Genomic DNA, 23688 nt, shown 5'->3' on the forward strand with positions numbered 1-23688 from the left:
CCTGGGCAGAGGGTGATGTATCTTCTGTGGTGGGGAGGGCTACAAGACTTGCAGGATCTTTCATCCGGTGGTCTGAGGGAAGGCTATAAATACCGTATCATTTACGCTTGCTGTTGGAGCAAGAGTGTAAAGCTTCCCATTCAGCAGCAAAAGACTGAGCTGACTGCCATCAGGAAGCAGCCTGCAAAGCAGAAGCGGAAAAACATTGCCTCGGGGCTCAGTCATGCTCCCTTGCACCTTAGGAACACTTGCAACACTTGTCATAAAGCCAGTAAGTAGCTCTGAATCCAGCCAGCTGGATGGCAGGAGATCCATATCCCACCCCTGCCCTGATTCTCAATCACCTTTTAGAGTCATACAAATTCACATCTATATTATTCCACATTCTTTTCTTTTATAACAGGAAAAAACCCTCTTGCCCTCCATACTTGATTCCCCAATGAACTATAAAGACCCACACAAAGAACAGGGAATCAATTGCACTTCACGAGGCAATTCCAAACATGCAAAGACAAATCTCTTTAAAAATAATAAGACACAACAGAGGAAGCAGTTCATTTTCTGCCCGTTGCCCGTCTCCCGAGTTAAGCACTAACACCAGTCTGACATAAGAATGGGGCCTGGAGTCAATGGCATTCCTTTAAGGCTGCATGGAAAGGACAATGCAACAACGGAGAAAAGTGAATTAATGTCTGACCAAAAGAACTAAGGGAATTAGGCAGGATTGTACAGATATATCAAGGGCAGAGGCCCAGCCAGAGAGCACATCAATAAAAAGGGAGAGAGATGAAAATAACAAGGAGTCCAACAGGAATAAGATTATTTAAAAAGATGAGAGGAATGACCTTGTGGAAAAAATATCCAGCACATATACATCTCAAACCAGCACCTCCTGATAACATGCATACCAGGCCAAATCAGGTTTAGCTAATGAACTGACTGAACTCCAGATAAGCTATTGCTAATGGCAGGAGGGGGGGGGGCAGTCTAAGCAAGAGGCACCTTGCATTGCTGGTTCTTGCATTCCCCACCTAGCTGCTTTATTATTATTATTATTGCCCTCTAAATGCAGCTTCTCCCTAAGCATGGCTGGGTTTCCGGCAGAGGAAAGGGACGTGCAATTTCTAAAATGTCTGCTCCCAAGCATAGCATCAATACAGGGTATAAGAAAAGGGGGAGACGAAGAACGAGTGACAGTGATGGGATCAGGGGCACCCAGGATTAAAAGAGCACAAGACCAACTCCGTCAGAATTGCCATAAAAAGATACTGAGTGGAGAAACAGCATTAAAATTCGATGCAACTGAACTTCAGGGAAAGTTTCCTCAATTTTTATTTCCCAAATGCCTGACAATTACATTTGCAGATGACACTAAAGGGGAATTTGCGGCAAAGAGCTGAGAGAACAAGGAAATAATTCAAAGGAAGTGAGGGAGGCTAGAAATAAGACGCGATTCAGCCGGGCAAGGCACAGCTTGCAGAGACGGGAAATGCAGACGCTGAGCAGGGACAGAAACCTGGAAAGAGACACAGGGTGAGAGCAAATTGGAGATGAGCTGACAATGATGAAAGAGCTCTTGCTATTTCAGGCTGCAGAAACATCACACCCCAGAGGAAGGGGGGATGACAGGCAAGATGCACCCACAATCAGGAAGATCAGCTTTGCCCAAAGGAACCCGGCAAAGTGGATGGAATTGGTGGGGTAGACCTGGCAGATTAAGAGAGCCAGAGGCCAAAGGAAGGGACATTCTCAGTGGTGGGTAGGCCTTTGATCTCCCATGCGCAAGATGCCCCTCCATGAATCCCTTAGGCAAGCTCCTCCTTTTCTTCAGTTCCGTGCTCAGACAGCCATATTCAACACTCAGTATGTCCCTCTCCCACAAGAAGCAGCCCTTCTGTTGCGCAGGGTCCATATAGGCTCACCAAGACTGCAAAGCCCAAAGAGGGATGGAAATGGGCCTCAAGCCATCCCTAGTGGCAGCTCTTGCAGGACAGCTGACAGGCTTCACAGTGAGAGGCTGGTTGTACTGCCTGCCCTTCCTGACCCGGCCCTAGTACCCACACTCCTGAAAATAATTCATGCCCACTAAGCCAAAGGATGCCTGCTTGGCCCTTCCCACACCCATCCACTTGAAGCCCACACAGTAAACGTGAAGCCCACAATTCCTCAAACATGGGCTGCAGCTTCAACAGCTTCGCCCATTAGAAAACTGAGTTCACTGGTCAGAAGTTGGAATCCACAGAATTCTAGTCTTGCAAAGGACAGTAGGTGCTGAGTCTCCTAGGCTGCAGAGGAAATCTTGAAAACCTGGGAGGGAGACAGTTATCTAACTTGTTTGCTGCTCTCTTTGTGATTTCCCCCCAGTCACTTTGTGCTCCCCCAGAACCTCTATGCTTACATCTCACTCTCTTAATTGTGTGAATTTCTTCCCCCAAGTAGGAACTGAGCATTTTAACAGGAGTGGAGAAACACAGTTGATTTGGTTTGGGACACATAATGGAAATAGGGTTTCACAACTTTAAAAAACAGAGTTCAGAGAGAGAGAAAGAGAAAATGAAGTTGAGCCCAAAGGTTATAACATGATACATTAAATGCTATTCAGAAAATGGATTCAACTAGGGGCCTTCAACCTTCTGGGGCCAGGGACACATTTGGAAATCTAAGAAACTGTAGTGGGCACCACAAAATGCCCATTTCACAAAAGAAGAACTGGGGATGCCCAGAGACATGCTCCTAAAACAGGTGGAATACCTACATGCATCCCAAAGAAAACAACACACTGGGGAGGAAAACAGGGAAACCCCCCTACAAATCACAAATGGCCAAAAAAGGCAGGTGCTCAGAAGGGTGTCTGAGGACACTGTGATGCTCACAGCTGCCATATTGGAGATTCATTAATGTACTCATCAGCAGAGTCCTAGGTTTTTTTTATTTTGATTGTAATCTGAAATGACAATAGGATCTAAATCCCTGAAAAGCAGCACACAGCCAGGCATAGGTTACTGGCATCCACCTTAAATAACATAATTTATACACTGCTCAGGTTTAGTAGTTGCTGCATGTGCTTGCCTAATGAAAGAATCTGCAAAGTTCAAAAGCCTGGTCATGTACACACCAACTTGTCAGCAAAACCATGTTTATGCCCCTAACTAAATCCTGGCCTCTCCTTACTAAAGGACTACCCAACACTTCTCCCCATCTGAATTCCAGCACAAGCACTGTTCTTGCCAGAAAATGATCCACCACACAGCTGGTCACCAGCAGCCGCCTGTGAACAAGACAAGAGAGCTGAAAGCACCACAATGAAAAATGGCACTTATGGCATGCACTAGCAGGAGACAGTGAAAAACACAGCCTGGTGGCTGGGAGCGAAGGGATTGTGTGTTTTATGAGGCATCGAGTGCCTGGGACTATGAGTGCGTCAGGAGAGGAGGGAGGTACGCCGCAGCTCTTCTGAGGGACACCATATAACTTCCCTCCTGCAGGGGCTCTGACAAACAGAATTTCTTTCTAATTCAATAAAGGCCCGGCGGTTACCATGGCTCATCCATTGTACCCAAAAGGGTTATAGCTGCTGCTCACATAATTTTCCCCTGTCCAAAATGCACAGGAAAAGGGCTCACCTGGTGGGTGAGGGGCAGTGATGACCTTCCCAAAATGCAGCACCAGTTAAAAGGCAGGGAGAACACAAAGCACTGCCAGAACTCAGAGCAGGAGACCCACGTAAGGTAAGGAGAACAAAGTCTCAGACTGCTCCAGGCAAGAGGGTTCCTAGGATCAGGAGTCTGGATGTGTGGTGGGGGAAAATCTGGTACAAGGAGTTTCAAAGACAGTTCATTGTACCAGGGATGGGTAACCTGTCCAGTTATTGCTGGACTCTAGTTCCCCTGAATGACACACAGAACAGCCGATGGTTAGGAATCATGGGAGTTGTAGTCTAACATATTGAGGGCCCCCACCACTGCCACTGCCTTAATCTAATCTAATCTAATCTATTCCAGGGCTAGTCATGGATACTTTCACATCCCACACAAAAGTAAGCCAGAAACTATAGACAAAGACATCTGAATATCATGTAGGGCAGTGGGGGATAACTGAAATTATTTTATCACTCTTACACAAAGTAAATTTACCCAGATGCATATATTTGTACTGGCTTCTATTTCATTATCTTCCAGGCATCAGGCTGGTTGTGAACTAGAAGGCTTTAAGAAACTGAGCCAATGCATCTAAGGGGCTACTTCTTCTCCTATGCCTTGTTGCAAAATTAACTAAGATCTCTTAGTGGACAGTTGTTATTTGCCCACTGAAAAGGATGTTAAGATTTACATAAGCATCTTGAATCCTTTTACCACAGCTTTTAAATGCCTTTTCCATTGAGACATGATACATAGGATTTCAGCCATAGAGTAGACCTGCTGCTGGTGGGGAAAATACCATGTTGATTGCTTTTGGGGGCGAGGAGGAGCACCAATTTTTTTAAAAAATAAAAAGCAACAGAAACCTCGTGGATCTGGTGTGTGTTCCAGTACCAGAGAGAAGCACTCAGCATTTAAGCAACTATCAAGACAGCACCTATCTGGAATCACACCATCTTCCCGATTAAAAAAGCAATGAAAGGCAAATATGACTTTAAAAAGAGTTCTCTAAAACGGCACAAACGTCAGGAAGAGTTGTGCTCCTCAGTGCCACTGATGTCACAGGCATTATCCAACCGAAGCTCATCATAACTGCAAAACTATTTCACGAGGTAACTCACAAGCTTCTACTAAGGAAAGAAAGATTTACTCAATGACATAGCGCTGAGGCATGCGCGATGGGGAAATGCAATAACCGCACAGCAGAAGTGTGAACTTGAAGGAAGAGGCCCGGATCCCTTTGAACAACTGCCCTTGTGATGCGCAAACACGACGTCCGCCTGGAAAAGTTCTAACACAAGGCTGAATCTCCCTGGACAGCAGCCACAGCACGACCCGGCCCCCACCTGAACCACCGGGCAAGGTTGTCCAGTCAGCGTGGGGCTTCCAGGTAAAAATACAACCCGCCTGTCCTATTGCTTTATATGGATAAAAGTGATCTTGGATATTACATGCAGAGACGACTCAGCTATCTAAAGTTTAAGCCCCAGCCGCTTCCTTCGTGGAACTAAATTGCTCCCCACCTGTTGCTCGAGTGCAATAAGCTTCTGCGGGGAGGACGCAGTAATAACCCCCGTCACATTATGGGATGGAGGAACACCGCGGGGTGGGGGGGAGGACCAAGAGCAAAAGGTGTCGATATTAGGGGAGTCCAGTCCTAAAGTGGGGAAAGGGCAGGAGGAGGAAGGCAAATAAGCTGCTTTTAGGACCCGATATAGGAAAGTTTGGGGGGTGGGGAAGAGACAAGTTACCGGGCGCACGGCAGGGTCGTGCTGGCTCTGTTGCTTCCGCCTTCGCCGCTTCCGCCCGCCCCCAGCCTGGCCCCGCCCCTCCATGGCGAGGAATGCTGGGAAATGTAGTCCGTGGGGGGGGTAGGCGTGCCTGCCCCGCAAGCGTCTTCTCATTCCATCGCGTTCTGTCTCTTTGCTGTGGCGGATGCCGTTCACAGCGCCCACGAAACGACCCAGTGGCATTCGCGCAGTCGCCTCTCCGTGCTGCCATTGACTGCCGTGCTGGGGTGTAACGCGGCTGGCAAGAGGCGCCTTGTGACTGTCCGGAACCTATAAAGCATTCCCACACACCCGCTCCCCGTGAATCACACGTGCGTTTCTGTCATCAGCGGGAAAAAGCATCTGCATCTGTTCACACTTACTCTTTGCAATCCCCGAGGAAGCAGAAGCCGCGCTTCCGGGTATAGATTTGAAGGAAACTTGGTGTGCCCTCAGCATCCAAAGACAATCAAGGTATTTGGGTCGTGTGAAAGGTCCCACGTAGGTAAACCCTGAAGATGGACAACGGGGGAAAGCCCACTGCCTGCACTGTGGAACATATGTGTGGTTGCTTAAGGAAAGACACTTTGCACATACTCAGAGTACTTTTTTATAATAATAAATCTATATACTTTCCACAACTCCACTGCCTTGCGGGATATCTTTGGGTGGAAATCTGGAGTAGAATCCCTAAGATGATTGGGTGGTGTCTTGTAGGTTTCCTCCCAGCAATTCCTGCAGTCAAGCTGGTGCCTAATGTATTGCTCTGCTTTCCTTTGAGCCACATCAATAAGGCTGAGAGCAGGGACTTGTCGTCTGGGCAGCCCAGGACCTCCATACGTTACCCAGACTTGCACCCAGGGAGGTCACTTTGGTGCTACTAACACAGTGGTTTGACTTCAGCCCCGGAGGCGCACTCCATTGTCTATTGAGACAGATATATGCCAACAATAGGCTTCTAAAAGCAGTAGCTCAGGCGATCATCACAAAAATAAATTCAAACACCCCCCCCAAAAAAAAAAACTGCCTCGAAGCTGTTGCAGCAAAAAGCAACACTCCTGTGGCATCTTAAAGACTGACAGGTTTATTGTGACATACAGTAAACATGTTAGACTGTAAGACTGTAAAGAGTCGGTAGGTCCCCATGGGCTCACTTTCACCTGCTGCAGGTGACAGAATTGGAGTGGGGGCGGAGAACCTTCAACTCAATCAATAGGCCATAACTTCAGTAAAAACATGTTTAGGATTATCGTGAAATTCTCTGTGATTTCTCTTTCAGAAATCTAAGTTGCGGTACAAAAGCCACACCTTCTGTGCCATTCCAATATTCTTCCGCGGTGTCTCTACTATGCACCCAGCCAGCCCCATTGGCAACTGCTGCTGAGTACATCACACCAGTCCAAGCTACCTCACTGGTCTGTGAGGAGGGCAAATGCCACAGCTGCAGCAGTAGCATTTACTAGTTAAGTCCTAGTAAGCCATGTCTCCATTCAACCAAAGTTCAGAGTACAAGACTAATTTCAACTGACAACTCTAGATACAACTCCCCCCCCCCCCCGCAACATTGTTAAATCTTATTCTGACATTAGGCATGGGACAGGGTCTTCTACAGCACCTAAGGACAGAAGGGTGGGGGTGGGGCAGGGTGGGCCACATGCCACACCTAGGTCTGTAGGCACCCTGCATTTCAGTTGAGGTAACTGTCTCACTCTATTTCCTGGTAGAGCTGGCCATGGGTGTAAAGTCATCTAGGAGACCTACCTGAAACCTCCAACCTTGCTTTGACTGTGACAAAAGATATTGTGTTCCCTAGTCCATATCAACGATTAGTACTGAGGGTCAATTAAATAAGCCAGTTGTAACTGGGATTCCATCACATCCATGGGCCTGGCACTGTCACAATAAATAAATAAGTTGTTTGCTGTAATTAAATGATATAGGGACTAGCTGCTTATCATATATGGGCCAGGAAGTAGTCCCCTCTGCAAAAGGGGGCCTGGCTCATTAGCTTGAGTCTCCTTGAGCTATTTATCTTGTAGGCTCCCATCTGTGGTGCATCCGCAGCTAGTTTGTGGCACATTGTAAGCTGATTTTCTGGAGGCTGGTGGTTCTGCCGTGTACTGAAGCTTGTACCGGATAGCTTTTTTGATGTTTTATGATGTGACGGAGATCTAGGGCATAAAAGACTGACCCATGTGGAATGCTAAGTCCCCCAGGTATTCAGGTTAAAAGGAGACTACCTTTTTCTCCTGAACTTCTTTTCTCTCTGAACACTTCTGTTTGACGCTGCTTATCTGATTCTGGTGAGCGTGTTCATGTGTAACTGAAGAATGGCAATGCCACATTGCAGTGTCACACAAGCACCAACCGGCAGGATCTCTTGAGAACTGCCAAAGCTGGAAGGCTGATGCTGATAACAAGACACTGACAACACTGAAAATGCACATGTTTTGAGTAAAACTGGAGCCAACAGGGAGTGCGGCTGGGAGGCACACGTAGCCAAGATTTATGGGATTGTCAGGATCTAGCTCTGGGTTAAGACTCTGCGCAGAAGAGCTGCGTCTTTAACTTCCTTGGACCTTACCCGATTATTAGCTGAGAACCTCTGGGAGTTACAAATTACTGTGCTAAAGTCATCAGACCCATATTGTAGTTGGCTCACCAACAAATTGGTTTTTCTGGACCTTGGTAGAAGCATGCTGACATCTCCCAGTTGGCCTGCGCTTGGATCTACATGTTTCTTTTTGAGTCTAGAATCTCTGGAGTCTCCCTTTCCTAGAGATTTCAGCCATGCTAGGATTTCCCCCCGGTACCATAACACCTGGCTCCCTCTGAATCCACAAGATACAGTAGTTTTGTTCCTACAATTTCTACCTTTTTTGTTCTATTATTTCTTCTTCTGTGATGTCGCTGGGCAAGTATATCTCATGTGGACGAGAGATGTCCTACTGCTCCACAATCCTTTGTATCTTAATCATATAACTTCTCTTATCAAACTCTGTCCCCGCCTCTACTGTCGCATATCCCAATGCTAGACCAGCCTCCCCATTTTGAACAAGGAGTTTCCCTTTTCCCATTCCTCATCTTGAACACCATCTTCGCCCTGACTTCCAAGGTTCAACAAAACCAGGGAACTGCCAGCTAATTGTACACACCTGGTGAAATGCAGAGTGCCACTTTTTATGGCCCAGGTCAACCAGTCAAGCCATACCTCAGGCCAGCGAACAAGGAGGGTGTTGGTGTTGTTCCTGCACCACTGCCGTCTCTACAACCTTCCATTCCTTTGCCATGCAGACTCCCCAGGATTCCAGTTCTGATACTGTAATAACCTCCCTCTCTGTGACAGAGTGTTTATACATATAAGGTCCCAGGTTCCATTTCTCACTGTCGTCTCCAGTTAAAGCCCATCATTAGAAGAGTCTGAAGGAAGACTTTCCTGTCTGAGATCCTGTCTGGTGAACTGTGTAGGTTGGTCTGGGCCCTTTGGAAGGACCATTAATCTAACAGTATCCTAATTCAGTCTTGTGTGATCACCTTTGGGTTTCTGTCTCAGCGTCAGAGACCAGCCCTGGCCTATGTCTCTATGATTGAATCTCTGCCCGGCAGGGTGTCCCCACTCCTTTTGGGAAAGGAGGTAGATGGGCTGACATCTTCATCACACAAGGAGGAGGCTGTGGAAGTGCCATTAAATCATGATTCATTAACTCCCACTTCCTGGCATGCCATGGCTCAATTCTGAGGGACTCTACCTCAGCTTCCGGGGTCAATGCCTACCATGACAGGGCATTTTCCCACACAGAGGCAATGGTGCTAACAGGATTTTCTGGGCCCTAGACACTGCCAAGGGGCCAGTTGTGGGGCCTAGCTTACAGTGGACTTCGTGCACCAGTGTCCTCTGTACCCACCTATCAGCAGCCCTGTCTTCAATGCCAGAAGAACTAGAAGGACTAAACAAAGTGTTTACGACAGAAGGACATACACGGAATGTCTTTTAAAATCTGGACTCTTCTCACCCCCAGCTCCCCTCAGAGTCTGTACTGTATAGGCCTTTTGGGTCTGTGTTTCCTCACCTCTTCACTTCCTACAACTTCAGTGCCCATGGGAAACTGCAAATCACTTGAACTCTCCTAGAAATGTAAAGTAGGGATGTTGATATTCCAGTGTATTTATTTATTGAATAAATAAATGTATGGATAAAAAAGTATAGCTTTAAAAGGTCTTTCTTTTGATATTTTTTGAATTGGACTCAGAAGTATACAGACATTTTCATTTCTTTTCCAGTGTGTATTTGTTCCTTATTTGCTTACCTCCACCCTCAGAGAACTACTGCTCTGGTTTTCCGTAAGTGAGACTTGGTATGTTCTGTAGTGAAGAGGTGAGGAACTGTGGTGAACTGGTCAGCTCTGGTGGTCATCTTCACAGAGGCAGTGGTGCTAGCCTCCTTTGCATCATGCCCTCTGGAGCATCCTGGGTTTGGGATGAGCATCACTGCCATTCCTCAGGGAGGAATGGACAGGTGGAGGATGGCAAATGCCTGAGAGAAACTTGCATGTATCTCACATTGCCTGGGGCTCAGAATCCTGCATAGAGGAAGGGTCAGTAGTGGATCATTCCTGTCTGTTTGGAGAAGGGCTGTAGCTCAGCAATAGAGCATCTTTGAATGCAGAATTCCCCAGCTTCAGTCCCTGGCATCTCCAGTTAGAACTGGGAATGTCCCCTGCCTGAAACCTTGGAGAGCCTCTGCCAGTCAATGTAGATAACACTGGGCTAGATGAATTAATAGCTTCCTACTTTTCTTGCAGTGGGGATCACCTGAACTCTTAAGTGCTGAAGAGCTGTGTGATTACTAGCATCACATATGCAAATCCAGGGAGGGCATAAAAGTCCTCAGAGCAGCCCTGTTTTCTTACTGATGGAACAAATTCAAGGTGGGCATCTACATCACCCAGATTCCCATTCGCATAGGCTGTCATGCTGGAAGAGAACTACTGCATCTGTATGCTAGGCAAGGGGCAGGCTGGGTTTTTATTTCATTTTCCAGCGTAAGTTAATCTTGTTTCTCCCTTATCCTATCCAATTATCTCTTCTATCATCAATAAACAAATTTTAATTTAGCATAATTGGACATGAGTGTGGTATGATTGAGGGCTGGGATATAGATTTGAAATAATCAACTTGGGAGGGTTTTGTCTCTTCAGAGGCAGCCTGCAGTCCAGTGTCAGGAGTCCCATGGAGGTGTCATGGAAGGGGGTGGTCAGACCCTGAAGAGGAGTGGGGGGAGCTTGGAGAATTAGATCTGGAGGACCCTAGGAAGGGTCCTAGGAGGGTTGGGTTGCAGATTCCAACCCCCAAAAGATGTTTGATTCTAGGGAGGCTCTTCATGGGTTAGGGGGCCATCCACCCGCCAGAGGAGACTCAGGCATGCTCTCAGAAGTGCTTCCCATTGCCTCACCTCCAGACATGCAATCTTCAGCTTCTCCAGCCAAAGTGCTGCCTCTAGTGACTTCTCCTGTTACACAGGAGCTTCTCACTTCCAGGGAAGCAACTGGGAGCAGATCTGATGCTGAGCCAGCTCCCACCCCATCTCCATTGCCTAAGATGTGGAGACACAAGTGCTGCCACGCACAAACCATACAAAGGTGGGTTTGGGTTATTGCTTTTTTTTTAAAAAAAAAAAGAAACATTCACAAATAGATGTGGAAATGAGCAAACTGCACTTAAGGTTGGAAACATGAGCGACCCAGATCAACAGGTTTGTCCACCTTACTTGTAAATTACCACCATGGTTTTGGCTTAGCACCTTATCCATTTTAGGCTCATTTAAAGAGCTTAGATGTTAATTTTTTTGGCTAAGAGACCCCCTACCACCGTCACAGGACTACAAGGCTTGTGGCGGATTTTCTCTTCAGCACAGCTTGTCTGCTTGGACTAAGGGTACAGTTAGATCATTTCAGACTCTGGGTTTGTTGAGTCTTCTGTAGATGGTAATGTTGTTTGCTTGACTTCCTTTGAAATGGGAGAGCAGCCAGGCTTGCTGCGTTTCTGGGCCCTCCTTCATATTCTGCTGAGTGGGGTCCTAGACCTCTGTCCCAAAGTCCTGCCCTGAGTACACCACTGGTTTTGACCACCTCAGTGAGAAGGTGCTGACAAGACTAGATCAGAGCTAGTCTTTTGGTGGGGGCGGGGAGAGAAAGAGAAGGAGAGATTGTAATTGTTGTGATGAAAGACATATGCCCACGGTTACATGGTGATGTCCTTGAAGCTAGCACAAACAAGCTCCACATCTGCTTACGGGGAGCAGGCAGCAACCAAGATTCCTGTGTTGCTTAAAAACAATAACCTTAGAACAGGGAGTGTACGGAAGAACCCTGGTGACATGCCTTCAATGTATATTCCACACCTTTGACATTTCCCCCAACATGGTCATGGTAAAAGCTGTATGCAAAACATATGCTTTACAATTGATGAGGAAAAATACACACTTCGTTATACGTGCTTGGAAGCAGCAGCAACAACTAGAACATCTCCCTCCATAATTGGTGAGCAGAGGGCCACACCTAGTACCAGTTGCTCCCCACCTATGGAACAAACACGCCCCAATAAAGCAGCTCTGCATTTATCAGAGCAGAATAAAGATAGGTTTGCCATCTTAATCTGTTTTAATGGGTTTGCTTTGAAGTAGCATGGGGTGGTGAGGGGGGGCACTGTTTTCTCTTTATTCAACCTTACCAATATGCCTGGGTGTTTCTTTTCCCCCCAAATGCGCATATGTTTAAGTAAATTAAAACATGCAGTTGAGCAATGACTTTGTTCCCCTGCAAAACGTAGCAGTGCTCATTAGGACAGCTGTGCCAGCTGTTGTGTCTCTGGGGGCCCCTGCTGTGGCCAATTTGAAGAGGTTGGGGGACAGGAGGAAGAACGTGCAGGATTCACTCCCTTACTGGATCACTCCCAAGTCGAGGGACCTGAGTCTAGGGAGCCGGAGATGTTTGTGTATTAGGTCCCCCCCCCCCCTGCAGGCAGTAAAGTTAATTATTATTTGATTAATCTGTCTCTCGGGTAATGAAAGAGCAGTTATCGCAGCCTTGAGCACACAGCACCCTCCACCTGCTCAACACTTCCCTGCAGCCACGCCTTGTCTCTTCACCTCGCTCACCCCAACCCCCCCAGGACTCTAACCAAGCCCCAGATCTGGTGTACGGTGCAAGCAGGGGTATTGCTTCTGAGCAAATACCCCTTGACTGAGATCCTACGTTGGGGGCCCATAAAAGTTAGCTTGGCAGCCATGGACAAATTGTGAGGGAGGGGGAGAGTGGGAGGCTGCATCCAAACCAGCAGCATGAATTTACTCCAGGAGGGACAGGTCACTCTGGAGCAAAGGATTAGGCAATGCAACAAAGACGGTGCCATTATGATCCATTCAGAGGCTTCTACTGAATTGCCAGCCTGGCATCACCATTAGAGAATACACAGAACGCCTGCGGCGGGGGGAACTCCATGCCACACACTCTGCAGCACAGACACCAGGTGCCCTGTTGTGCATTCCGGCAGCAGCTAGCACAGGTGATCCTGGCCTGCGCGCTGTTTTGTGCTGTGTTTAATTTACTAAGCAGGGAAGTTTTACTGATGAAGGCGATAAGCTTCCATTTCTCTAGCAGAGAGAGGATGTAATAACGGCGATAACTCCTGCCCTTCGCTTCTGGGATATGAATGCCTCTTCAGCTCTTAATAATTCAACCTTGCATTTGCACATGTACGTCAGGGCACAGACACGCATGCACATACACACAAACATACACTCCTTTCATCCACCCACGGTAGTTTCAAATTCCAGCTCCAAATTCAACCCTCTTCTTGGTTCTTCTCATTACCGATCAAAGGAGTTGTGAATTATTTGGGGCTGACACTGCCAGCACCAGTTCCTTTGGAGGCTTCACTGAAGATGTTCCCGAATCCCATGGGGTACACAACTATCGTTCCCTCTACCTGTCTCTATCCCACCTCGCTCTTTGCCAGAATGATACCTGGATTCAGATACAGAACACTCAACATAGGGGGTGATCTGGTCTCCCTTGGTAGAATCACAGAATTGGAAGGGACCACAAGGGCCAACTAGTCCAACCCCCTGCAACTCAGAAGTCTTTCACCCGACATAGTGCTCGAACCCATGACCTTGAGATTAAGAGTCTGATGCTCTACTGACTGAGCTATCCAGCTTGCATGCATGCCCTGCTTGTGGACTCTTCCCACAGGCATCGTACATGGAGGAGAGGGCTATCAAAGGCTACTCAACAAGATGGCTATGCTCTGCCTCCACAGTTAGAGGCCATAATGCTTCTGAATACCAATTGCTGGAAACCACACGAGGGGAGAGTGCTCTTGTGCTTCAGTTCTGCTTGCCAGTTTCCCAGAGTCACCTGGCTCACCTCTGTGATATACCAGGATGCTCAATGAGATGGGCCTTTGGCCTCACCTAGTAGGACTCTTTGTGTGTTCTTGACCTGTCGGTTGGAGTCACTGGGAACTGGGATAAAGTTGGCACAAGGCTCATGGAGCCAACACAATACCTTTGTAAGCCGCAGGAACCCCTAGCACCAGGCCCCAGGTGGCAGCAGTTAGGGTGGGTGTATATGTCATAACTGCTAAGCTGGGTTTCAACAGCCCAGGATCCTCACTTGGGCAGTAGCCAGAATTGCAAAGTCCCCAGCTCCCTGCTATTGGAGCTCAGGGACATCTTGCATCCAAAATGCCCACGCGCACACACTTTCCTGGGCATTATTTAGGACGGCACGACGCAAATAGTGGAAATAACAACAGGTGACGCTTCGTACAAAAACAGCTGCACCGAGGAGAATTGCAAACCTCGAGATCTCTATTCTCCTTGTATGGTGCTTCAATTATTCAACATTTAAAATGGGAGCCGCTGCCAAATGAATATCCCGCGACTTGTCACAACACATGAAACCCTGGCACAGCGTGAGGCGTGCAGCACCTGACACCTCCAGCTCCCCTGGCACTGCCAAACAAATACGGCTGGTGCCTTTGTTGCACTTGCTGCGGAGGGAACCCTGCTGTTGCTGGGATTGATTTTCCCATTACCTTTTAATGTCGCATATTAAAGCCATATGGATTCACTCCGTTACTCCTCTGCTTTATTAGCTTCCGGCAGGGCTGAACTGGCATTGCTGCGACTTTCCAGGGCTGCGTGTAGGCAAGGGTGCTGTGGGGGAGGGGGGAGAACGTGGGGCTGGAGGGACAGTGAAGGAACTGGGGCTAGTGCCAGACAGGTCCAGAACCCGTGCAAGGCAGGCAGCGCTCTCCTGGGCAGATAGACTTGGGTAGCTGGACCAACAGATTGAAACTTAGGGCCAAACCAAAAAAGACGTGAGGGGGGATTCTGCTTAATTTATTTACCCCTTACCCCAAAATGAATGGGGAGCACAGGTACCAGTTCCTGGGGTCTGAGGCAGTTTCAGTCCCCCCCCCCGATGTTTTTCTTGAGGGCCTGAACCCCCCTCAATGTTCAGAGGTTGTGTGGCTCTGTCCCGTGGTGGGCAGTACTGATGGAGAAACTCATTCATCTACCTCACCCCTGCTTTTATCCTAAAACCATCTCTCTCTCTCTCTCTCTCTCTCTCTCTCTCTCTCTCTCTCTTTCTCTTTACACACTATACAGTATCTTTAAAGAACATTTCCCTCCTCAAAGAATTATGGGCACTGTAGTTTTCCCCTCACAGTTACACTTCCCACCAACACTTAACAAACTGTAGTGCCCAAAATGTGCTTTGAATGTGCTTTAAAGCTATAGCCCCTCCCATCTCTCTGTCAAAAAGCCATTCATGACTGAAATTCAGTGGTGCATTGGTAAATTTTGAAGTTGCAGTTCCCATAGAAACACAGGAAGCCAGCTTAGGCCAAGTCAGACTATTGGTCCATTTAACTCAGTATTGTCTACACTGACTGGCAGCAGCTCCCCAGAGTATCAGGCAGGGGACAGTCCCAGCCCTACCTGGAGTGATTGAACTTGGGGCCTTCTGCACACCAAGCAGATGCTCTATCACTAAGCTATGGCCTTTCCCTAAACATCCATGGCCTCAAGTAGATGCCATAGCCACAGTAGTGTAGCATGCAGGGGTGGGTGTCACAGGGGCAGTTGCCACCAGTGCAAAATGTCAACACGCAGTGTCACCTCAATACAGCTGGGTGCTTCTGTTGCTGGGCTGCATTGAAAACAGCTTCTCCATGAGAATCCAGAAGTGTTCTCTCCAGACGATGGAATGACTCTTATCTCTGCAGCTGTGATCTCCTGGGTGATGCAGACACCGTTAGGCAGTTGAATGCACATGTGTACTCCGTCCATTTCCTTTGCACCCACCCACCTCCTCCATGCAGCCCCGGGCACTGATAACCCACACTATGCCACTGCTTAGCCAAGGAGAGTCAGAAACTGTTCTGATCCATTATGCAACCCCTTCCCAAGAACAGCAGCTCCCAAAGAGCTGGCAGTCTGGAAACAGTAGTCCCACCTTTAGTTGGTGAGAGCGGATAACATGGTGAGTGAGGCCCATGCATCTGCAATGGGAGCAGCCCAAACTGAAAGCATTCCTGCACACCAGCAGTGCATCTGCTTCCAAAGAGTGGCCGCACAGAGCACACACCATTTGCTGGGCATTGACCTTTCTGTTCCCTGCCCCCCAGAATTCATGGAAACATTTGGGCAGGTTATTGTGGTGCTACAGCTCATAAGGCAGCTTGAGAAACTCATAGGATTGTGAGAAACATGAGGTTAGCTGCTCTCTCCCAGGAAAGTTCTGAAAATGATAAAAAAAAAAGCCATTAGCAGCTAGTGCACAATTGCCTTTGGAACCTGCCACACTGAGAGCTTCAATGCAAATGGGGAAACTATGTGGAAAAAAGAAAGAAGCAGTCAATGAGGCAACTGTCTGTGGCTGCAGTCCTTTAAGCACACTTGCATACGTTAGAATGAGATCAATAGGATATGCTGCCTGCCGTGCATTTTTCACACGATTCTCCCTTTACCGGGGGATCTTAACTCAGGCTCCTTCAAGCATGCTGTGGTTCCATGTGGTCTTGGTTCCTCTTCATCTATCCACTTCTCCCTGCGTGGGTCTGAGAAAAGAATAAACGCTGCTGGGAAACCATCTTTATTTTGCCTTTCCAACAATGGGGAGGTTCAGACAGCTGCTTTGTTGCTTTGGGGAGCCTCGCAGTGGTGATTCTAAATGTCGAGGGTGGGGAAAGATTCGAAGTAACCACTTTAGTGGACAGAAAACAAGGCGTTTCTTCTGCAATGTGCATCATCTCTGCAGCCAGCGCATTACTGTGAAGCACCCAGCTCTTAACGAGGACGGCCACTTATGCCTCGCAAAAAAGAGGACAAAAGATGGCACAGATTTGCATAGGTTAATTTATATATATAGATGCAGATTTAGAAATAATTACTGACCAGGTGACCTGATGGATCTGCTGTCCAGGTGCTGAATGTTAATAGGCAACTTCAAGAGGCCTCCTGCTCTCCTTTATTTATCTTTAAACTGGGCTTTAAAGCAGGGGTGATGAAGCTACAGCCCTTCAGATGGTGCAGGGCAACTCCAGTCTTTCTTGACCATTGGACATGCTGGCTGGGGCTGACTAAAGTCTGTTTATTCATTGCATTAATGCCCCACCTTCTTCTGCCAGGAGCTCCAGGTGGCCTATGTGGTTCTCCCTGTCCTCATCAATCCCCACAACAACCCTGTGAGGTAGGTTAAGCTGAGAGGTAGTAACTGGCCCCAGGTCGCCCGTTGAGCTTCGTGGTCAAGTAGGGAATTGAACCATGGTCTCCCAGGGCCTCATCTACGCCACACTATCTAACAATGTCTGGCGAGCCAGCATTTCCTTAACTGTGAAATAGAGGATGCCCTCAAATGGAAGACTGTCCTCTGTAAAGTGGGCCACATGGCCACTCTAGCTCTTAGCTGTTGTTAAGAAAGGATAATGGTGCAGGTGCATGAATTTGATGATGGTGATGATGATGACAGCAGCAGCAGCAGCAGCAGCAGCAGCAGCAACAACAGCAACAGCAACAGCAGCAACAACAGCAATGTAATCAGGGCCCATTTTCACTGCCAGATTTTGTACCACAAATATTTGAAGTGCCATATTTTTCGCTCCATAAGACACACTTTTTTCCTCCTAAAAAGTAAGGGGAAATGTCTGTGCGTCTTATGGAGTGAATGCGTGGTCCCTGGAGCTGAATTGCCCAGGGGCAAAAAGCAGATTGTGCTTTTTTTTAGAAAGAGGAAAGGGGGTGTTGAAACAAAGCCGCTGAGCAGCTGATCGGCAAGTGATTGGGAGGGGAGATAAGGGTCTCTAGCGATAAAGGAGGCTGCCTGGGAGGGGGGAGGTAAAGACAGCAAACTTGCAAAGAGAGGAGACAGCGAGATTAAAGCAATGAGGAGAGAAATTAGAAGAAAAGGAGGAGCAAAAAACTGCTCCAGCTAAGGAAAAGACACTAAGGCAAACAAGAGGGAAGGGTGTGTTGAAGAAGGCTACCTGGGAGGGGGGAGGTAAAAGCACAATGGCACAAAAACGTAGTTACAAAGCACAGATCCACATGGATCCTCAGGATTTTTGCATTGGGTCACCTCAAATTCACCATCAGATCACATAGCATGTCCATGGCTATAGCCTGCACCAAAAAATCATGCATCCATTGTTTCGTGGGGCTGCAATGCTGCAAAAACATGGTTACAAAGCACGGATCCACATGGATCTTCAAAATTTTTGCATTGGGCTACCCCTAACTCACCGTTAAATCACATATCATGTCTGTGGCCACAGCATGAACCACAAAAATCATACATCCACTGTTTTGTTCAAAATATTTTTTTTTCTTGTTTTCCTCCTCTAAAAACTAGGTGCGTCTTATGGTCAGGTGCATCTTATTGAGTGAAAAATACGGTATAATGAATTGAAAAAAATGTTTAAAATAACTTTTGTAAAAACAAACCCAGAAGCCTTTTATTAGGAATTGTAGGTACTGACATTCCAAAGGAACAGAAAAGACTTTCCATGTATGTGACAACAGCAATGCGGATGCTACTAGCCCAGAGATGGAAAGAAGACAAAGTCCCTACCAGAGAGGAATGGCAAACCAAGCTGTTGGACTATGCCGAAATGACAAAACTGACCGGAAGGCTCAGGAACCAAGAAGACCAAAACTTCAGCAAAGAATGGCACTAATAAAGAAAAGTTCCAGGGTGGCAACAGAAAGCAAACTAAAAATGCTTTTGCAGTTCATCAGAACTATCGAGCAATATCAAGTTATAGGGAAACTGGTGCTATTAACAGTAACCCTAGTTGGTTAATTGATTTGGCAACTTCCATGCACATGACGTCTGATGCTAATCCCCCCCCCAAAGAGTTAAATGAGATTCAGGTGAGGGTCATATGCCTTGTCAATCCCAGCAGGTATATAACAGGAAGACCTGGCCTGCCTAGGCCTGTGGCCTGCCCACCCTGCACTGTCCCTGAATCTGGATTTGGGGAAACCTGTAGAAAAGATTTAGGGGGAATCACAGGGGGAAGAGAGGGAGGAAAATCCCATTGTGGTCCACTCATGCAATTATTTAATTGAATATCATCACCCTATGTCTGCATGTCGAGCTGCTGTTAAAAGCACAGCTACAATGGCCGCTTGAAAACACTACTTGGGCAGAATGTGGAATCTTTTAAAATCATAGGCCACCCACAACCAGTAGCATTTGGTGGGGGGAGACACTTGGCATATCTCCCAACGCTGACATCACTGTGGCTTACAAGAAGGTAGAGGAGGAAGGAGGTAAGGTTGATGTGGTGTGAACACACTGGCATGAGCACCAGTTTGGCTGCACTGGTGTGTTTGCACTGTGCCAACCTTACTCAACCCTGCCAGCACCAGCAATGCCAGTAGTGAGAGGTCATGTAAGTGCCAGGACCTTACCCTGCCAGCAGTGCTAGCTGCAATCCAACATGGAAACCCTATGCATAATCCTACTAAACCTAGTTGATTTAATAGCAGTATTAGGTTAGCAAGGTCTTGTGAGATCTAACTGAAATCTCACAAGATCTCATGCGCTCCATAAGATCTTGCAAGAGCTCAGTGAGATCTCACAAGATCTCACCAGAATCTGCCCTTGTTGCTGCCAGGCACCGCTGCACAATCCAGGTAATGGAAGCTTGGGCGGTGGTGAAATTCTCAGCATGTTGTACGCTGAAAGAAAATTATATGAAAATGATGTACCGGTGGTATTTGACTCCTAGTAAGCTTGCAAAGGACGTGGGTGGCGCTGTGGGTAAAAGCCTCAGCACCTAGGGCTTGCCAATCGAAAGGTTGGCGGTTCGAATCCCCGCAGCGGGGTGCGCTCCCGTTGCTCGGTCCCAGCGCCTGCCAACCTAGCAGTTCGAAAGCACCCTCGGGTGCAAGTAGATAAATAGGGACCGCTTACTGGCAGGAAGGTAAACGGTGTTTCCGTGTGCTGCGCTGGCTCACCAGATGCAGCTTTGTCACGCTGGCCACGTGACCCGGAAGTGTCTCCGGACAGCGCTGGCCCCCGGCCTCTTGAGTGAGATGGGCGCACAACCCTAGAGTCTGTCAAGACTGGCCCGTACCGGCAGGGGTACCTTTACCTTTCTTAAGCTTGCAAAAATGTATAAGACAAGTGCAGATATCTGCTGGAAATGTAAGCAAAGGGAAGGCACCTTCTATCATACGTGGTGGACCTGTAAGGTTCTAAAAGCATTCTTGGAAATGATATACCGGTAATTAAAAAAAAACAGTGCTACTGGTCATGAGTAGAGGTTGACTGGCCATCTGTCATGGATGCTTCTGTTGAGATTTCTGCATTGCGGGGGGGGGGGGCTAGACTAGATGCTCCTCCGGGTCCCTTCCGACTCTACAATTCCATGGTTCTATGTGTGGAGCGCCTTTCCATCAAAAACAAGTCACAAGCTCTCCACAATTTGCAATTACAAGGCAGAGTGCGTGTGTCTGATTTCCTAGCAGAATCACAGCCAGACATTGCTCCTTTTGTAAACCGACCCCTCAAAATGAAGCCCGAGCAAATGATATTATTTTGACCCTGTAGAGCATGACAGAGCCCATCTCCATAGCCCAACATTTCCCATGATAAAATGTCCGAATAATACTGCTCTACAAACCTGTCCTTCCCACAGTTCTGTCAGGGGTCTTCTTATCTGCTACTCTCTGCAAGGGAATCCAGCAAAGCCCTTGAGCTGGGGTAGCTCAGTTGGTAGAGCATGAGACTTCTTAATCTCAGGTTTGTGGGTTTGAGCCCCACATTGGGCCAAAAAAACCCCTGCCTTGTAGGGATTGGACTGGATGACTCTTGGGGTCCCTTCCAACTCCACAGTTCTATGATTCTATGATAAACTATGCTAACATCCCTTGCAAAGCATGCCCCACATGGCCTATCCATAGGGAGAGTCCTTGCCCGGCTCAGTCAGCAGCACTGCAAGGAAGCGTTGGAGCATGAATCGTGGGCAAGTGGCCCTCTGCACAGGTAATCAATAGAGGGAGCCCCAGTCGCTCCAGCGAAGGATTATTATTATTTTCTTATGCATGTGTGCACAGGAGATTTATCGCCGAGGCTGCCACGGCAAAATCAATTATTCATGTTATAAATTAGAAAATGATTTATGGCACCAGGAGGCTAAGGGAGTGGCAGGGAGCCCAGACCCTGTACAAGATACAGCTGAGTTCAGACAACCTTGTGCTCCTATGCGTTCCATGGACGACCTTCTGCCAAAACGAAAAGGGTGCCTGATTTCGGAACACCCAGCTGTGCACAGTGCCTTCTGGTGGCTAAAATGTGGAATTGCACCTTTTTTGCTCTACGACACCTGATTCTGCAATGTTGGTCAGCTGCAGAAAATGTTGGCTTTGTGGCATTCTGTGCAGCCAGCACCTTGGATAAGCTGGGTTGCCTCACATATTCGTGTAACTTTAATCACTGAACCATAGAATTGTAGAGCTGGAAAGGACCGTGAGGATCAAATAGTCCAACTTCCTGCATTGCAGGAATCTTTTGCTCATCGTGAACCCACAAACCTGGGATTAAGAGTCTCCTGCTCTACAATCTGAGCTGTCCCAGAAGTTTTAACCATGCCAAGGATTTATGGTCTGGACAGTTGGTGCTCTAGTGATGCACCCATAGGAACTGAAGGTTTGTTTTAAGTGAGTTGGCCCACTGTGCTGGTACTCCTTCCCCTTATATGTCAGTGTCACATTTAAATCAGTCTTGAGCCATTATGTTTGTGGACAGGAACATCACACACACATGCACACATGCACACACTTTTAATATTCACACGTTTCACTGATTTTACAATCATTCTGACATTTCAAAACTTGACTCCCTTCCCACTCTTTCTGCGGTTCCTTAAATTTATTTTTAATATCTTCTGCATATCCAAATTAACTTAATTTGCTCATTTATCTTCTTTAAATATATACTCTTATGAAACTGCAGGTTATTACAATATTCCTGCCAGTGGTTTTTTTCCTGTTTACAATTTATCTGTAAATATTCAATAAGCCATTTCCATTCTTTTATAAAAAGTTTGTTATCTTGATTTCTTATTTTCCCGGTAAGATTCGCCATTTCTGCATATTCCATAAGTTTCTGTGTCCATTCTTCCATTGCTGGGACTTCTTCTTTCCATTTTTGGGCAAGTAACATTCTTGCCGCTGTAGTCGCATACATGAATAAGTTTCGATACCATTTAAGTAGTTGTGTCCCTATAATTCCCAAGAGAAAAGCTTCTGGTTTTTTTGTTTTTGTTTTTCCCCCAAACATTATTTTAAGCATCCTTTTCATTTCATTGTATATCATTTCCCAGTTTGAAATTTGCATATGCTAATTTGCATGTATAGGTGCACATTTAGAAATATTTACAAGGATCCAAATGGAGACACACTGCATCTCACCAGATAACCTGTGTGCACCTGCTGCCCAGATGTTAACTATGCATGAGTTTCAACTCCTCTGCTCTCCCTTCCTATGATTATTTATCTTTAAACTGGGCAGATTTTAAAACAGAGGACTCCTTCGAATAATGGGCTGATCTCTGTAAAGCAGGTCACATAGAGCCAGTGTGGTGTAGTGGTTAACAGCGGTGAACTCGTAATCTGGTGAACTGGGTTCACGTCTCCGCTCCTCCACATGCAGCTGCTGGGTGACCTTGGGCTAGTCACACTCCTCTGAAGTCTCTCAGCCCCACTCACCTCACAGAGTGTTTGTTGTGGGGGAGGAAGGGAAAAGGAGATTGTTAGCCGCTTTGAGACTCCTTAAAGGGAGTGAAAAGCGGGATATCAAATCCAAACTCCGCCTCCTCTTCTTCTGTTCTCTCCCTAGCTGTGTGAACAGTTCCATCCAGGAGGAGGCAGTGATGGCCACAACTAGGATGACTTTAAAAGAGGACTGGGCAAATTCATTTAGGATAAGGCTATCAATGGCTACTAGCCAAGGTGGCTACGCTCTGCCTCCACAATTTGAGGCAGCAACGTTTCTGAATATTAGTTGCTGGAAAACACAGGAGGGGAGAGTGCTCTTATGCTTGAATCCTGCTTGGCCACTGTGAGAATAGGATGCTGGACTAGGGTCTGTTCTGGACTCCCTTCTCTTCCTATGTACTCCAAAACAGCACCTACCTGAGGTGTGTTAGCACCTTGCATGAAATATTAAAATGCGGCAATTGCAATGTCTTTCTGATATCCCAGGTTCCAGTTGGTGTTGCTGATTCTCAGACTGACACAAACAAATCCCAGTTATTACCTCTGCTCAGAAATCTGACCCAAGGAGCTCAGTGCACGCAGAAGACTTCTTTAGCTGTCCTATTTGAATTTTGCTTCCTGGAGGACCCCAGCAGTGCCTCCTCCCCGATCTCAGGTCTCTTCAGGATTTCTAAAAAGCTTCAGAGCATATTGTGGTTTACATTTCCACTGAGATCTGTTTGGTATAAGAGAATATGGTCTATCACTCTGATGTCAAAGTTGACTTACTTAATAAGGAATCGTTCAGGGGAACAAACTAAGCAATTTATTCAGAAATGCTTCATGTTTGTAATGTACTGGAACATCACATTTCACGATATTGTCTATCCATATGCATTTGTCATCTGTGTTTTTGGAATTTATGTACAATTTTATTCTGCACCTTATTAAAAATGGCTTTTAAAAATGTTTCAGATAATAGATTTTTGTCTCCATGGAGAGGCCG

General features: G+C 47.0%; 1 protein-coding gene across 2 annotated transcripts in view; it reads right to left on the reverse strand.

Moving 5' to 3' along the window:
* The window catches only part of R3HCC1L (R3H domain and coiled-coil containing 1 like), a 34312-nt gene extending 28658 nt beyond the window's left edge, over positions 1-5654 (reverse strand). Inside the window, exon 1 of one of the 2 annotated variants that reach the window (XM_028730580.2) lies at positions 5390-5654. In XM_028730580.2, the coding sequence (XP_028586413.2) occupies positions 5390-5639 (250 nt within the window). In that variant the 5' untranslated portion in view covers positions 5640-5654. Of the gene's footprint in view, positions 1-5161; positions 5370-5389 lie in introns of those variants that run through there. The other variant, XM_028730581.2, reaches the window with a different exon arrangement.
* Between the last annotated feature and the right edge of the window lie 18034 nt (positions 5655-23688).

This window comes from Podarcis muralis, chromosome 6 (assembly GCF_964188315.1).
Source record: "Podarcis muralis chromosome 6, rPodMur119.hap1.1, whole genome shotgun sequence".
In the NCBI taxonomy this organism is placed as follows: Eukaryota; Metazoa; Chordata; class Lepidosauria; order Squamata; family Lacertidae; genus Podarcis; species Podarcis muralis.